We start from the raw sequence: 17,466 nt of genomic DNA on the forward strand, positions 1-17,466 counted from the left end.
AGTTTAAAAAAGTGTTGTACAATAAATTCTCCAGGGACTTCCACATGATTGCTAAAAAACCTAAACTGCATTTAGTTTGTTTATAAAAAGTCCTGGGGCCCTGCTCTGCAGAGCAAGGGTCATGGAAACACATGTTTATGGCTTCACAAATGCTCTATACTGCTTGAATGGAGAAGTTTATTTGATTTAATCAGCATCCACAGGGATCCTGTAATTGCATAATAGGTAATTTATTATGGAAGTAAAAGTATTTTTCTAACTGTAGCCTATGTAGCATGGGTTTGTAGCTTTAGACTAATCCACATAGTAAAAAAGAGCTTTGCAAAGCAGTCTGACTGAAGTAATGGTGTTCTGTGATGAGTGTGTACTTGTATGGGTTTTTAATCATCAGAAAGTGTTAAAACAACAAGCACATTATCACCATGTTGGATGTGAAAACTGTTCACTGTTTGCCTGCCTTCTGCCATTGGACGTGCTCAATGTGAGAAAATGGAAAGCCAGCCCAGATGATCCAGTTAGAGGGCAGTGAATATGAGAGTAGGGAATCCACAGTTTGCCTTTTGACATACTCTGGAACATGGCCTTCCATCTACTCAGCAAAGGAACATGGTCTTTCATCCTGGATACTGAACTAAAAACAGATAAATTTGTTTTTTTTTTTTAAAAAAAAAAAAAAGACAGTGAAATCAAACTAAAAGCTGTTTAACTGTCACCATTTTTGCTGACATAACCATCAACTGTGTCATGAAATGAGGCAATTCTTGCACAGCCATATCATTGATAATTCTGGCTGTCCTGAAAAAGCTGCAAACCAACATGTATCGGTTCTGAAAAAGCTTCTGGGACTCCATGTTATGGTTGTTCTTGATGATCCCATTTGCCAGCTTGTCTTAAACTGAGGGGAGCGGTTGAAGAACTCCAACTCCCAACAGACTTTTGCAGTTTTAGAGGGAAAACTTGGGAAATGAGTTTGGTATTTCCTGAGGCTCAGAATGCTGAATTTTTCTTTCCAACATCTGATGACCTCAGTAACACAAAAAGTAGGTTGATCTTCATTTCCTGTGAATGTTCGTGATGTCTTCATTTTCTTGCTGAACTTGCAATTCATATTTTCATATCTAAATAAAAGCTAAAACCAAAGAACATTAACTTCTTTGGCAACTCCTGGACACTGAAGCTTTTAGCTATGCTTAAAGTATAGAAGCCTCAGTCCATGGAAACTTTAGACATCATCTCCTTCTCAGCTTCAGTTATATCCTGGTCCATTGAAATGTCCTCTTCCCTAGTGCTTCTCCCTGGGTGTGCTGTGCAATACATGTCAGGACTAGATTATTAATGCTTAACTCTCAAGGCAAAATATAGCCTAAATGTTCTTTAGATTAATGAAGCAAGATTAAATAGCCTGGTAAAGCTAAAAAATTATGGTCCTAGTTATGACATAAAATCCAAAAATCTATTTTGTGGAGATTTTGAGATGCGAATTTGGGCATTTGGCACCTGAGATTAGGAAGGCAGGTAGGGATGAGAGACAGAAAAGTATATCAAGTCCCACCTTTCACTGGCATGTTTTGTGTGCTTTCCTTACTTCCGTGTCCTCCTTTTTATTTTATTGTTTGAAAGTATTGTGTGTTTTACTCCAATTTATACTTAAAAATATTTTGGTTATTTTCATTTTCCTCACAAAAACATTTTCTGCTTGTTTGGAGAATATTTTATTATTTTCTTTTGTGACTCTTCAGATTTTTATTTCCTGTTTCTGCCTATGTATAGTTCATAGCAATCAGCAATTTTGAGCTGTAATAAGTACATGAATCCTGTTTTCATGTTTAACATAGTATTCAAAGACAGATGAATACTGATGGCCTTCCATGAAAGAATTTATTTATTTTGAAGTGATTCCTATATACTTTTTGAGTGAGTGTATGTTTTAATGTGTATTGTCTTCAGCAAGCTGAAGGAACAAGGCTTTCCTTCACACAGATCTATGTTTAGTAAGTGTGCCCTTTCAAAACCTTTAAATGTCCATCCATCTCACTCATTCTCTCTCTTTGGGATATGGATGCTATTGAAGGTTTCACTGTTCACTGGTTAAGCACAAGGCACAGAGCACTAGAACCAGAACAGGAGAAGCAGGATTGGACCCAAAAGGACTAGAGGAAGAACATGTTAATCTAGTATTTGTGACACAAGCAAAAATGATCATAACTTTTGCCCTTTGTTTAACTTTCTCACTGAAACAGCTCTGGTGGAAGTTAGGGCAGAAAGTATTGCTGTGCCTACTGTCAGCATTCTTTCTGAATAGTTAATGTTTCCTATCCTTGGGATAGGAGCTCAGATATGAGCAGCAGTGATGAACAGATAGAATGTCTCTTTGTCCTACATGGCTTGAAATGTGATGACTGCAGATTTGGGCTGCCATCTCCCTATTATTTTGCATAAGGAGCTAATAATTTATATTTTGAGAGCTGTATAGGTGAATGCTGAAAATAAGAAAGCAATTAAAATTCTACTATACCCCATGTAAAATATATCTATTGCTAGTGAAATAGCTGGATAAGTCCAAAAGAAATGTAGATTTCCCAGAACAGCCCTCTGTATTTATTACATATTTCATTGTCTGTAAAATAGAGATTCTTTAGAACAAGCAGGTTTGTTTGTATGTTCACTTATTTGTTTTCCTGAGCATTCACAACAATGTTAATGCTCTAAAGTGAGAGAAGAAAACTGGCAACAAACTTAGAGGTGGAATGAAGGAGTGAAGCCATCTACAGGGAATTTTGTTCTTTTGGGAATCCACGTAATGGTACAGAAGAATTTGGTTAAGTAGGCTGGGAGTTCATCTGTTCCTACTGCAATCTTATCTGTCAGTGTGGAATTTTTTCTGCCAAAGGTCACCATACATATAAAACTGCTGTTCTGATGAAAAATACTAATAATCTCTCTTTTTTAATCTCTCTTTTTTAATTTCACACAGAGATATGGTTTGGCCAGAACTAGTGTTAGCTAATACAAGTCTAAATTACTGCCAAAAAAGCTATTCTATTTTTCCCCAAAAAGAGACCCAGTCCCAAAAACTTTTTCTTTTTTTTTTTTTTTTTTTTTTTTTTTTTTTTTAATATGCCCCTACATTTCCATGAATGACTAATTTCTCCAAAAATTGTATATTTGTGTGGGCCTCTTGCTAATCCTGCAGATTCTCACTGTGGATTGATGATTTGGTCTGCATCACTCAATAGTTGTGTATGTCTTCTGGTCTCCAAGATACAATGGAGACTTGAGGGTGAAAAACACTGCCAAATCCTAACAAACTACTCAAGTATGACAGACCTTTCCACATTCCCCCCCTTTTTTTTTTCTTTTTTTCCATTGTGCGGTTCTAAGTGACTGGTCTCATCACCCCTGCTAAATTGTTGTAGATCACTTAAGATTTCACTGTCTCTCTTGCTCATATTTTCACCTTTTCTTTCACCATCAACTGATCTCTACATTTCTCATTCTCTCCCCAAGCCTCTGCTTAGTCTACTTTTTCTCTCCCAAACTGCCCTTTAGTCACCAGTGAGTTATCTGTCCATTCATTTCAACCCTTGTTGCCCCGTTCCAGATCACTCCTACTTGCTCCATTCTTGGTTTTGCATTTAGAGAAAGGGTTGATGAAAAATGGGTTTGGAAAGTGAGATCCGTTGAGCAATATCAACCCAGGGATTACAGTTTTTGGAACTTATAACTGAAACCTTTGAGGCGAAGAGGAGTTTAAAAGATATTAGATAGCAAGATGCTTATCTTGCTAAGAATGCTGAACTAATCAAACCAAATTTCATGTGTAAATGTGCAAGCAGCCTGTTGTGCAGCCTTTCCCAGAGACCACCTTTAACAACCTTTTATTTTGAGACAATTCTGAAGTGGAAACCATCAATGTACATCTCTAGCTTTAGTACATCTTTCTTATGTCTCACTACTTGGCATAGTCAAAGACTGTAAGAAGAACTTCATTGTTAAATAATATATGCGTGGGTTTTAATTTCAAATTCCTTTGTCTCCCTCTCTCTCTCTCTCTCTGTGTTTTTGCATTCTATTTTTCTTTCCTTCCTTCTCCTTTAGGCTGTAAGAGAAAAATTAGAGCCAGATGATGCTTTGATGTATGAAGAAGATCTGGATGACGATGACTGTGGAGAAGCAGAATTTGAGGAGACCATGAAATTAAAACTGCTGCGTAGAATTGCCTTCCTAGCATCCAAACTGAGGGAGTTTATTGGCAATATGATAATCACCACTGGAAAAGTTGTTGTTACAATTTTACTTGGTTCAGCAGGTTGGTGTATTTGAAAAATTTCCTCAGGAGCCCATTAGATTCTGCGTTTAACAAATGAGTTTTCGGCACTTTGGCACCTGTGGGAGTAACAATGGAAATTTTTAAGGGAAAAGAAATTGCTGCTGATTTTATTAAATTAACTCTTTGGCAAGTATTGGAATATGCTGAGTTGCTTAATTTTTTTGTGCTGATACTGTGTGGCCCTGTCATTCTGTTTATGATTTTCACAGTTGCTCTTATGACCAAATGGTGAATAGGGGCCATATTATAAATTACTATTTCTATTACTATATTGTGTGTGTGTGTGTGTGTGAGTATGTGTATATATATACACACATATATATTTACATTAAAGTGAATTCATAGATTTGGTCTCATCACTTCCAAGTGTAAAAAGGAACTGTATTTACACAGCCTTTAAAAAAAGTTATTTGTTTGACCCTGTAGTGTGTAAAAAAAGAGTGATAAGCAGAATTCCTGTTGTTTTTTTATTTAGTTGGTAAGAGTAGTTGTTTTGATGTTATATAGCCTACCTTTTTATAAGACATTTGATTTAATACCACATAATCAGCTACAGCCAGAACAGAAGTCTACAAATTACTATAGGTTGTAACTACTGAATTCAAAATTAGATCATGGAATTGTAGATTAGCATTTATCTGCCAACTCACATGTCTGAATGGAGTGTTACATATAAACATTACAACTTAACATATAAGTTGTCAGTATATGAAGTATAAAACAACAGTTGTACAAAAAAGTTTGATACTGAATGACGAGATTGGAGGTGTGGCCATTTTAGTATGGCAAGTTCTTTCATTAAGGCAAGAGTGCTAAACAGCCTTACATGTAGCCAAATGGAAAGTAATATATCCAAAAAATAAAAGATATGTAGGCTACCATAGGGCCTGACACCAGGGAAGAGAGATGTCATTTAAAAAAACCCAAATAAACAAAATCAAAAAGCCTGATGCCACTCTACATAGGTGAGCATCATCCATGTTCAAGGGGAAGCAGAAGGATTGTGCAGCGGTGGCAGGGGGCAGTTTCTTCTGAATGGTGATGGGCATCTTGCCTGTGGAGTTCCAACACAAGCGAAGAAGTGGGAGGTGTTCAAAGTAGAGTTACAAAAAGTACTTGAGGTCTGAGAAGCATGTACTCCAGAGAGAGACCTTGAGCTTTAGAAGTTAAATACTTCCCTACTTACTGTGCCAAAAAGATGAAGGGTGACTTGACTGCAGCCCAGAAGAACTGACAAAGATACAAAGTGCTTCTATTTTTTGAGGTATTTCATCTAGTGGAATTGATAACAGGAGCCAACAGTTAAGTGGTAAACCTAGGTGATTTCAGACCAGAAATAAATTTTGTAATTTTTACAGCCAGAGTAACTAGCCATAATAACTTATTTTAGGATATCATGTATTCTCATTCTTCAAAAGTGTTGGAAATAAAGACAAAATGTCTCTTTGTAAGAAGAAAAGAAATAGTTACAGGCTTGAGGCAGAAATTATTGGGTGAAGTTTTACAGCATGATAGGTGAAAGCTTAAAATATGCTGAGAAAAATGTGATGGTGAAGCTCAGGCACATGACTGTGGGTATTAGTCCTTACAGTGCCTGGACTCAGCTCAGCTCAGGACTATCCCTGGGACTGCTGCTCCCAAAAGACACATCAAACCAGCACGTGGTGAGGGGCAGGGCTAGCAGGCAGTCTGGAGCTATGGGCCACCAGGAGCCTGCAGATTGGACCTCAGGAAGGTGACTCCTGGACATCTACTAGTTAAAAAGCCTAAAAATAAATTTAGGCAGGGACCCCTGCTAGCTCTGGCACTGTCGCTTCAGAGAATCCACTGGGCTGCTGTGCTAGCTGCAAGCTCTTACATCATTTTCTCATAGTTGCCACTCTTAGACATGAATATCTTGCCTGCTTCCTAACTTATTTTTTCAGGCTCCCAGCAGAGCACTGAGTCCCCTTCCCCAGTTGTACATTTTCTGAAGTGGCATACTCAGCTACATGTTCAAAACAAAAACACTGTGCATGTGTGACAGCAGAGTCTTTGTCATATGTAAATTACACATTTCTAGGAGTTAACAATTTTTTAAAGTCAAACATTTACTGATTATTCTGGAGATTTTATGTGAATCTCTTCATTTCAATATATGAATCAGGGTCTGTTTTGTTTTACTATGTCAAGATATTTCAATATCTGTATGAGAAGGCTTTTCACTGTTCATCCTTCATGCCACTTTGGCACCTTGTACTCAAAGTCGTACACTATTGGTGGTCTCAGGCACTATTAGCTGCCCTTGCAGCCACTCCACAGTTTTTATCCATGCTTTATGAAGCATTTTTACATAGAGAAAAATTCCATCTCAGAGGAAAGTCTGGAGAGTGATTGTGTTCTAAGTGCTGAGATATGGCATAATTGAACAAATAAAAAAAAAATCCTTCTATTCTAGTCTCAAAGTTAATAGGAGTCTTTAAAGCTAATTGCAATAATTAGCAGAAAACTAATTGGATCAAAAATTTTAATACACATCTTGTCCAGTTTAAGGTTTAACAAATGCTGATGTTTCCCATACTTTTCCAACACTCCATGGTTTTGTTTTTACAGGTATGATGGTGCCATCTTTGACCTCAGCTGTGTATTTCTTTGTGTTTTTGGGCCTGTGCACATGGTGGTCCTGTTGCCAAGCATTTGATCCGCTGATATTCAGCTGTCTGTGTGTATTAATGGCTATATTCAGTGCGGGACACTTGATTGGACTTTATCTGTACCAGCTGCAGTTCTTTCAGGAGGTTGTTCCACCAAAAGATTTCTATGCCAGGTGAGAAAAACTCCTTTCCTGTTTAATTGTGGGCACACAACGCAATGCTCTATTGTCACATGTTGATGCAAATGATCTTCCACAGAATGCTTTAAAAAAATTTACACATACCTTCTTGTTCAGTCATGGAAGAGTCAAATCTTTTCAGATGGAATGGTTTTGAATGATAGTGTTGAAAGTCCAGACTGGGTAATTGCAGACAGAGAACTGGAGCAGGTTAGGAGGGGAAGGTTACTTTTGGTTATTTTCCTCAGAGTGTTCCTCAGATGTGAGTGTTAATGATTGGGCTATGTGCAGGAAATAAAGGGAATTGATGGCAACGTTGATACACGGGCAAGTGTACAAATGCACATTTGGTTTTTTGTAGAAGAAAACAACTTCTCTGGTGTAGCATCTTAACTGGAGCAAAATGCTTTTGTGGTGCCACTCTTGTGTGCAGAGGCTGGGTGCTGCTGGTGTCCTTCATGTACTGTGCATATCAGGCTGATGATATAAAAATTCTCTCTGGTCACATAGAATCACATAGAACATGCTGATCTTCATACCACAGCTACTTACCTTAAGTAAAAAAGCAGCATTTCTAGTTACTTCTGCAGTAAATATTGACTGGCTGTAATTTCACTGACCCTTTAATTTTCTACACACTATAATCTAAAATAAGATGAAGTAATGAATGTATTTTGCTCATTACTATTTTTTTTTGCTGGAGTATGATGACAAATTTGCTTTTATGGTATGTATTTTGAATGCTGTAGTAATCCTTATATTAAGCTAAATGTGGACATTAACTTTATTTCTAGTAAACCTATTGTTCCTTTTATTATAAGCTGAAGATGAAAGGAAATTAGAGGTACTGTGGAGAATCAATTAATTATTTAACTCTCAATACACTATTAAAAGGAGTAAAATTGAGCTGTCTAGCTACAGTAGGTGTTACTTTAGTACTTATTTTGACATTTTATTTAATACAGGTTAATAGATATGTGTTTTATGATGTTCTGATTGGTGACTTGTGGAGTCTGATTGGGAGGGCATAACATTACTTGAAAAATCAGAAAAACCTGTTTAGTTTAGGTTCTTTTGTGCCACCTAGAGGTCGAGGTGGAAGAATGGATTATTTCTAATGCCAAGAAGCTGAAATGCTCTCAAATTCCCTAAACGTTTTTTACTACTTCCTCCATGTATTAAGAAAATAAAAAGAGAATGGCTTCAACCATTTGGTTTTGAGGATATCTACTCACTGTTTTTAGCAACAGACAGTGATAAAATGTCCTCAAGAAAAGAAATATGTGCTCCATACAATTTAGCTACAATAAGTGAAATTTTCTTCATATGTATATTTTCTAAAATCCCTTTTTTCTTTTTAGTAATTTTTCTAATAATTTCAAAGTAATTTATTTTTTATTTGTTTCAATTCTATTAGTTTCAAGATAGTTGTCTGCATTTAGTCGTTTATTTTATTGTAAATAACATGATTCTTCATTTTATGACAAAATTTTGTTCAGTAAAAATATGGCACTTTAACTTACTCATTAATTTTTGAAATGAAAAATCAAGCTACGAGAAAGTTGCCTCTGCCTTGGTGTAGAAAAGTAAAGCACCTTCAGAGTTTGGGTTAAAAAATGTCCCAGCATTGGGCTTCAGAGTATATACTGACATTTTTGTAAACAAAAAAATGATGTTACCTTCCAGCAGACTTTCTCTTGAACTGGTACTGTTGAATACTCTGCCTTTTACACATGAAATCATGTGAGGAACTGATGTTCCAAATTATGTGGGAAATTATGTTTGAATACACGCAACAACCTATGCACAATGTACACGCAATGGCAGCAGAAGGAGCAGTATTCCTTGTTTCTTTATTTGAAGCTCTTTCTATTGTGCATCTACTTTGATCTTCTTTCAGGGAAATGTCTTTGAAGAGCATCAAGACAGGTGTTATCAGAGCTTGGAAGTGAAAACCTTAGTGTGAGAAAAGGCCACTGATGATTTTTAATGTTTGAGTCGGGCTGATGTATAAGCAGTGGCTAGAGGAGAAAAAATGAGAGACATGTATTGGAATGCTGCAGAAAAAATATTTTAGTATTTTGCATCCTAGAAGAAAATCAATACCTTGCTATTTTACGTACAGTCTTGGTTTGAAGATGTGCTAAATATGCAGAGTTCCCATTAATACTAGTACATGACTTCCATAGGCAAATTATATGCCAAGAAAAGAATTTGATTCCCCAAATTCTTTCTACAAGAAGGACATTGAGGTGCTGGAGAATGCCCAGAGGAGGGCAACAAAACTGGTGAAAGATCTGGAGCTGAAGTCTTTTGAGGAATATCTGAGGAAACTGGAATTGTTCTGGAGAAGACACAGGGAGAAGCCTGGAGAAGAGAAGGCTCAGAGGTGACCTTGTTGCTCTCAAAAAGCAATTTGTAGCAAGGTGGGGTTTGGTCTCTTCTCCTGACTAAAAAGCATCAGGAAAAGAGGAAGTGGCCTCAAGTGGCACCAGGGGAGGTTTAGATTGGATATTAGGAGAACTTCATGCACGAGAAGAATTGTCTGCCATTGGAAGAGTCTGCTCAGGAAAGGGGTTGACTCACCATCCCTAGAGATACTTAGATCTGTAAACATGGGCACTTAGGGACACGGTTTAGTGATGGATTTGGCAGTGTTTGTTTAATGGTTGAACTCAATGATCTTAAAGGTCTTTTCCAACTTAAATTATTCTGTGATTCCATGTGAAAGAAGGACTTTTATTTCTCTGTAAATTTTTGAGGACCCAATCCCCAGAATAAGCTCTCCTGAATTTCAAGGGCAGATGTGAAAACTGCCCCTGTTGGGCTGCTGGTGGACATTTTTTTTCTCTGCAGAATGTAAGTCTGGTGTTTTAAAAAGCTCATTTCTGGATTTGAGTTCTCAAGTTTACAAGAAATGTCCAAGTGGTTTCTCTGATCAATAAAAAATGTGTTTTTTTCTAAATAGCAATGCATTCAGCTTGTCAGGTTATCGATTGATTTCAGACTAAATAAAGTTAAACTACACCCAAACAAACCAGAAAATTCTCAAGTTAACAGTGTTATTCAGCTAAGATTTGCATCATCCTTGAGCTGTTCCTTCTTTTCAAGAACACTTCAACTCAAAATTCACCATTTGTGGTTGTAAGAAGTGACTGAATAATGTCACCACTTTCAAGAACACTTCAAAATTCACCATTTGTGGTTGTAAGAAGTGACTGAATAATGTCACCAGAGGAAAGCAGTTTTCTTGGGAGGGATAACCTGACATCTGGTGAATTTACACATTTTGCCCTAAAACCTTATGGGATTGTGCAAACAATCCACCCCCAAAAAATAGGATATTGTGATAACATAGCCCTAAGTACTTGCCAGAGTGGTGTTACTGAACATGGAAGTGCTGTTGTCCTACGAAATTTCACATCTGCTGCTGTGGCTGCTGGATCTGTGATGTACAGGTAGAAGTGGCATAAGCACAAACACGTTGAAATGCCATGGAGTGAGCACTGGGATCTTCAGATTGAAAAATGCACAGTGTACTGAAAAGTCTGAATATAACTGGTACATCATGGGTTGGCACACTGCCAGCAAATCAAAATTGCAAATTGATGCAATATCTCAAATATTGCAATATGCAAATATTGCAAAGATGGAAAAAAATAGCAAGAAGTATCAATTTAAGGTAAAATTTGGAAAGTATCATGTTTCCACCATAAAATTATTTTCACCCAAATTAGTAAAAACAAGTCAATGAGCTAAAATGACTTTAAAAAACAGTATCACAGCCTGAAAAAATACACAGTAATATGTTCACCATTTTTCAGATTGCTGCCTCCTTTCTTCCTGATATTGTTTATTTTGGCAAAAAAAATGTACGAGCTAAAATGACTTTAAAAATTAGGTACACAGTATCACAGCCTGAAAAAATACACAGTAATATGTTCACCATTTTTCAGATTGCTGCCTCCTTTCTTCCTGATATTGTTTATTTTGGCAAAAAAATGTAATTGGGGAAGTGATAAGGCCTTGCCAACATAGGATCAGTGCAGTGGTATGAAGTTTGTCCTGAGTCAGTCGAGTTATTCCTGTCCAAAACTGTGCTTATAAGCATATTAATTTAAAGATCCAGCAATCCAGTGTAAATTAAAATGTATGTGCTTTCCTATAGTTTAGGTCTGTCTTGCTTGTAGTTTTTCAGGCAAGTAATGTTCCAAATACAGCTGGTTTTATCTATAGAAGGCATCTCCCTTACAAAATGAGGCAAACCTAGGAGTCCAGGTAGTGTCATCCGCTTCACAGTGGTACCTTATTTCACACCTTCCTAAGTGAATGGGAATTTGGAATTACACAGCTGATTGCTGATTGCTTTGCTGTGGTATGAGCTGGGAAGTCTATTCTAAGGAGTTTTGTTCAAGAGGAAATTTTCACCTGAAAGATGTCTATAAATCTATTTAAGTAGGACTTTTTAAATAGGTTTTACAGTGACTGATAATAAGCTTACTAAAATTGCTCTTTTACTTTTGGAGAAAAGATGTCTGCTACAGATGGTAGATTTAGGATATTAAGTTTGTTTTCAGATTAATCTGAAGAGTCCAGTCCAAAATCCTTCCTTTGGACTTCCCTGGAAGCTTTGACACAGATTTGGATTTTGTAGTCCAAATACTCTCTTCAACCAGGGTTATAAATGCTTAAGCACTGTCTCAAAAATGTTCCTGGAGTTGTCAGATCAGGGTCAGATCAGATCCAGCTGTAATATTTTTTCCTAAGTTAGACACTAAACTTGCGAATAAAATCCCATTAGGAGAGCAGATATTGCCAAAATAGTGAGATGTAGCTGATTGATTACCACTGCAGGGCAAGGCATTGATCTCCTGCTCCGCTGCTGCTTTTGTAGCTCCACTGGAGCCAAGAGCTGGGCAACATGTTTCACGTGAGCTGCAGCCACTGCTAATCCTTGCTGCAGACCCTCTTTGGCACCTGCCTCAAAGGTGACTCACCTCTGAGAGGCAGAATTTTCTTAACCTTGTAGGAAACTGAGGTTTTTGGGGTTGCCTTTTGACTTGGTCACAAGCCAGTGTTTGAAAAGAGGAGTATTTAAAGCTCATTTATGTATCCTCTATTGAGCTGCCCTTTGGCTGCAGTAGCTTTCATGCCTTCTGCCTGTTATTTTTAGGCACTTCTCACCATGGTACTGCAGTACCACTGCCAGGACAGAGGCCAGACCCTTGGATACTTGCCATGTAAAGACACTGCACTGCACTTGTCTGTTTCCATCATCCTCTACAGCAAAAGGACACTTTGCAGTTGCAGAACATGCTCCAAAACATACCAGGCCAGCCACCATGTTGATTACCATGACCAGATTTGATTAAAGAGCCACAATTTCTCCCAGAGGAAGAAACATTAGGTATTTGACCTTATTCTTACAGAAATTTGCAGCTGAGTTTCAAACTAGCTCTATAATGTACCACATTTTAGAGTGTGTAATTCTGCTTAGACTGTTTTAGCCTATAGGCTTTCTCAGAACTTCAGCTTCTTTATATTTGTTTAAAAAATATTTTGGAAAGGAAATGAATTATTCTGTTAACAGCTTAGAAGAGCAAGTTCACTCTCCTGTTGACAAAAGACAATAATCATCCTTGCTTTTATAATCTCTTTCTAAACTGTGAGGTGGCCTTATTTGGGCTCCCTTTGTCATGAAGTGTTGGATGAGGAAAAGGCAAGAGAGGAAACAGCAAGTAGCAATTTGCCTGGAGAGCAATCCTTCCCATCCCCATGGCATTAGCTGTCAGCACTCACCATGACCACCCCGCTGCATCAAGTGCCAAATCTAGCCTTGGAATAAGCAGGCACAACTTAATTTATGTTACTGACGTTGCACCCCAGGTGATTTACACCTCTCTGTCTTCCACTGGGCTTGAAAGGGGACGGAGACATGTGCTAAGACCCTTTAAAAACAATGGTTTTCTGCATGTGGGGCAGACTGGTTTCCCAGTTGTGTTGTGCTACAGTGGTGAGCCTGCCACTAGTGAGACCCTTGGCAGCCTGGAGGGGCTGGCCCTGGTCACGGCAGGTTCCCTTTAGTGGGAAGAGGAGAACCTTAATACTCCCAACAACAACTACACTGCATCTGAAAATTGAGTGTAAGCTGCAAACATAAAAATCAGCCATTGTCGTGTGACATAATGTTGGTGAACTGCCTCTTCCTCAATGTCTCCTGCATGCCAATGGCTGTGTGTTGCACAGAGGCTCCTCTTCCTTGGATGCATTGAATTACTGAGGTGAGAGGGACAGAGAGAAGTGATGAAGATTTTAAAGCTGCTGATATTCTGTGACAGACTTGCCTGCTGATTCTGATTCAACTGAATTGGGTGTGCAATTGATCTGATGATGTAGCCATCCCACTTTTGCACACCCTCAGGTAGCTGACTCTCCTGTGACCAGCACACCTCCCTGCTAGCAGACGCTGTGCTCGTGGGTGGGGCGAGACAGATCACTGCACTCTCCTATACACACCATGGGCTGCAAGTCTCCAGTCCCAGCACTGACCCTTGAACAGACTCCCTGCCCCTCACAGCCTGTCCTGGGTGGCCATGAAAAGGGTGACTGCAAAGAAATGATCCCTTAATTTTCTCTTCGTATTTTCTGGAAAACGTGGATCTGCATTCTCTGATCATTGTTCAAGTGCCTGAAAACAATGACAGAAAAGAGACAAATGCCTTCTCCTCCTACCAGGTTTGTATTCCTATTATTCTGTAATGTTAGGAGATGTGGATTGTAATTAACAAACTTCTCTTTGATTTACAAACTTGTTTTCTTGAGGTCTGCTCAAGAACAATGATCTTTATACTCTGGCATCACCAGAAATTGTGATGAAGAATAATTAACACTCTGTGTTTTCAGCTCAATGTATCAACATTGACAAATGAATCATCCCACGTTTCTTGGAGGTAAAAAAGGCAGTTCTGAGTAACCTTAGTCAAGCACACACTGGGGAGCTAGTCCTTGTCCATGCAGGGGCAGTCTACACCAGTTTCTCTAAACACTCATAAGAGTGGAAGTGCTTAATCTCTTGTTTATGCTCATTTAGCTGACGTTTGGAACTTGCTGATAAAAGCTGGGCCAATCATGTTCAATTTATAACCAATTTAAAATCAGCTGTTATACCACTTTCGTTTTGAAACTGGGCAATTTCCAAACATTTCCTGGGCATTATTGTTCATTATCCCATTATCTTCTTTTCCATATCCTGCTATTTTACTTTCTTTTTATGTTTAAAGCCAAATGGGAATCATAGCTTTTATTTCTGCCTTAGTGCACTGGCTGCTAAAAAGGAATATTTTCTTTGCTCATACTTTCTACTGCAAAATCTCTTGATGAAGGTATCCATCACTCTTGTGGTTTTTTTCAACCTGTTTCACTGCCAGCTGAGTAAGTGGAAAATCTCTTTATCCTCTGCATGTATCCCTGAACCTAGCAGGCTGCCCCAATGTGACTGAAAAGTATCATCACTCCTTTTTCAGAGGTGGAAAAATTCCCTAACAGAGAAGTTAGATGAATCACATAACCCTCCCAAGACAGCCAGAACTTGGAATAAAGCACAAAGCTTTTGGCTGCAGTCTGAATCCTAGATCACAGATCAAGTTACCTCAAAGTTAAAATAGTATGAAGCTACACTTTAAAACAATTTCTGTTCTCCTGTACATGTCACTCTACAGGGTAGCAGTAAAGGTCTTAGGCAGTTGCATGGTTAATTGTTGTACCAGGTCATTTGCATGCTCTGGTCAGCACCACCCCACTGAACGCTAATGTTACTGGGGTTATCTGAGCACTGTCTCCTCCTAAGTGACTTCTGATGAAATTTTACTTGAGCTCTTCTTCTCCCAGCACCTGAGCTTAGGACAGCAAGGTTCTCCATGGTCTGCACCGCTGGTTGAGTTTTAGGAGCAGACTGTCCCTGCTTCTGCCTGTGAGGGACTTTCTGAGATGGGGCTGTTATTGTTGGCTCCTTGCCTTTCAGCAGCTCAGCTAACTCACTTTGAAAAACCAATAGCCTCGGTCACTAATTTGCACAGAAAGCCTTTGTTAACCATGTCATTGTTAAGCTATGTAATTTTTGAGCTGTGCCTTCTCTTCTGTGCTCTAGTGTCCAAGTTCACCCTCTCACAGGGGTAAGCCTTTGTGTCCATGGATGTTTCTGAACGCGCCTTTGGCTTACCCATGCTTTCCACATGACTCCTTAGAAGCCTGGGCCTGTTTTCTCATTACTTTCATCTCTGAGTAGATAGTCCAACTGAGCACTAAATATGTTTAATTTTTTCCACGCAGCTTGGGTGTTGTCCATACTCAGGTGGTGCTGTTTAGTATTAGTTGCTTTTTATGCCCCTTCATGGTCACAGGGAATATGTGTGTACGTGAGGAAGATGGACAACTGGCAAATCACTGGTGCCAACCAGCCTTCCCTGCTGGAGTGACTGTTCTCTCTCCATCCTCTCATCCCAGCAAGGCTGCCTCACTCCTGCAGCCTCCATCCTTCAGCTACAAACCCTGAGTTGCCTCTGATTTGTAGTTGGAACTGTTTGGAAAAAACAAAAACCAAAAACTCTGTTGCATTTAAAATAGTTTGATTTTAGTGACAGAAAAAACAACTATTTTCCTAATTTTATTTGAGAACAAACTATTTGCCTAACCTAAACATGAGCCAGGCTGCTGCTGTCAAAGCAGTGACAATGCTGGCCCTGGTGAGGAATAATCATGTTGATGGAGTCACTCTAGCCAAGTTATCAGGCAGGAGTCCCAAATCAATTTCTTCTGCACCTTTATCCCCATTTCACCATCTTCTTGCTAGCTGGCAGTCCTCCCTATGCCAGATACTCAGGTGTCTGATTGGAATGAAAAGCTACTGGAATCGCTGCTTCAGTACATCTCTTCATCCGATGACAGCCTCTGGAAGTCCCAGCAGAGGCCCCCAAAGGAAACATGCTTCTTTTCTAGCTTGCTGATGTGCTGAAAGGAGCAACCTCAATACTGATGCTCACTAGAACCTCAGAGCAAAGTTGAGCTGTGTCATGGACAATGGAAAGATTTGGGGATGCAGAGAAGAAGCCTGTTGAGAGGATAAATCTTCTTCATTTAAGCCTTTTGAAGATGGGTTTTGTCTCAGTAAACAAGGGATTAATAGACCCACACCTATTTTTAGTGATAACTGTGGTCAGTGACCTAATTATTGCTTCTAAAGCAATGAAAGCTTTTTGAAATAGGGAATCGGTACAAAGCTAAATTATTGGAGGAAATGTGATATAGAGCTCACAAGCCTTTATGCTCAGACTTAAATTCCCCTTAGGGAGGTTCTTTTATTTCAGGTATATGAAGTATTTTAATGTCTGAAGTTTGGTCATTTTTAATAGATGCCCACTTCTGAACAGCTTCCAGTCCCATAGTCTTAGAGAAAATTTGATTATCTGGTTACTTCAAAACAAAAACCAGTTTATAAAGTAGATACTATTTATCATCTTTGTTTAAAGTTGTTAATGAACTTGAAAGCAAAATGATTCTATTGTAGCTGCTCATATGGTCCTTTTTTTCTCCTTGAATTAAGATTTGTGTTGTATTTACAGGTTTTGCAAGCTTTTATGTAAATCACCACCCTTAAAGATCTATTTTCTCTACAGCTTCCTGATTAATGGTTTGTAATTTCTCTCTGTCCTCATTATATGGATGATATTAGCACACAAGTTTTAAACTACTCACTTTTTCATGAGGTTTCTCGTGCAGTAGATGTGCATTTGAAATTAGTTTTCCTTTAAAAGAAAAGTCACTGATGTTCAAAGAGGGTGGGAGATACACAAGGGCTGGTTTTGTCATTGCCAGAAAAGTTTTGATCCAATAGAAGCTATGGAAACCAAAAACCAAAACTTGGTAGAAAAAAAAAAAGACATAAGACATCTGCTAAAGAGCTATAGAAATGTGAAGACATTAAAACAAAAGTTAGAACGTTCTACTTACCTACCAAGTCTACATTCACTATGTGTATGCCTGTATTACAGCGTTGGGATAGCAACATGCTGATGAAAAACAATTCCAGTCTCAGTGTACATTTACAGATATTTAAAAAAAATATTTTGAACTGTTAAGCTAAAATTTATCATGATGCTCCTCAACCCAAAAAGTCAACTATTTGTATGGTCATTAATATGGCACAGTTCCATCTAGCCAATTCTGAATTATCCAAGTCTGAACCAAAGCAGAGTCTAGGGCTTTTTAGAGCTAAAAATACTTGCAGTGCTCTTTAAAGTTTGTATTACTCCAATATGGATACATTTAA

The 17,466-nt window shown here is 38.4% G+C and overlaps 1 protein-coding gene across 1 annotated transcript in view; it reads left to right on the forward strand.

Moving 5' to 3' along the window:
- Positions 1-17,466, forward strand: part of PIEZO2 (piezo type mechanosensitive ion channel component 2) — a 288,279-nt gene that overhangs the window by 165,572 nt on the left and 105,241 nt on the right. Inside the window, exons 6-7 of the mRNA XM_041399290.1 lie at positions 4,099-4,309; positions 6,923-7,136. Coding sequence (XP_041255224.1) covers positions 4,099-4,309; positions 6,923-7,136 — 425 coding nt within the window. The remainder of the gene's footprint in view (positions 1-4,098; positions 4,310-6,922; positions 7,137-17,466) is intronic.

The sequence above is a fragment of the Onychostruthus taczanowskii genome, unplaced genomic scaffold, assembly GCF_017590055.1.
Source record: "Onychostruthus taczanowskii isolate IOZ18803 unplaced genomic scaffold, ASM1759005v1 scaffold16, whole genome shotgun sequence".
Lineage (NCBI taxonomy): Eukaryota > Metazoa > Chordata > Aves > Passeriformes > Passeridae > Onychostruthus > Onychostruthus taczanowskii.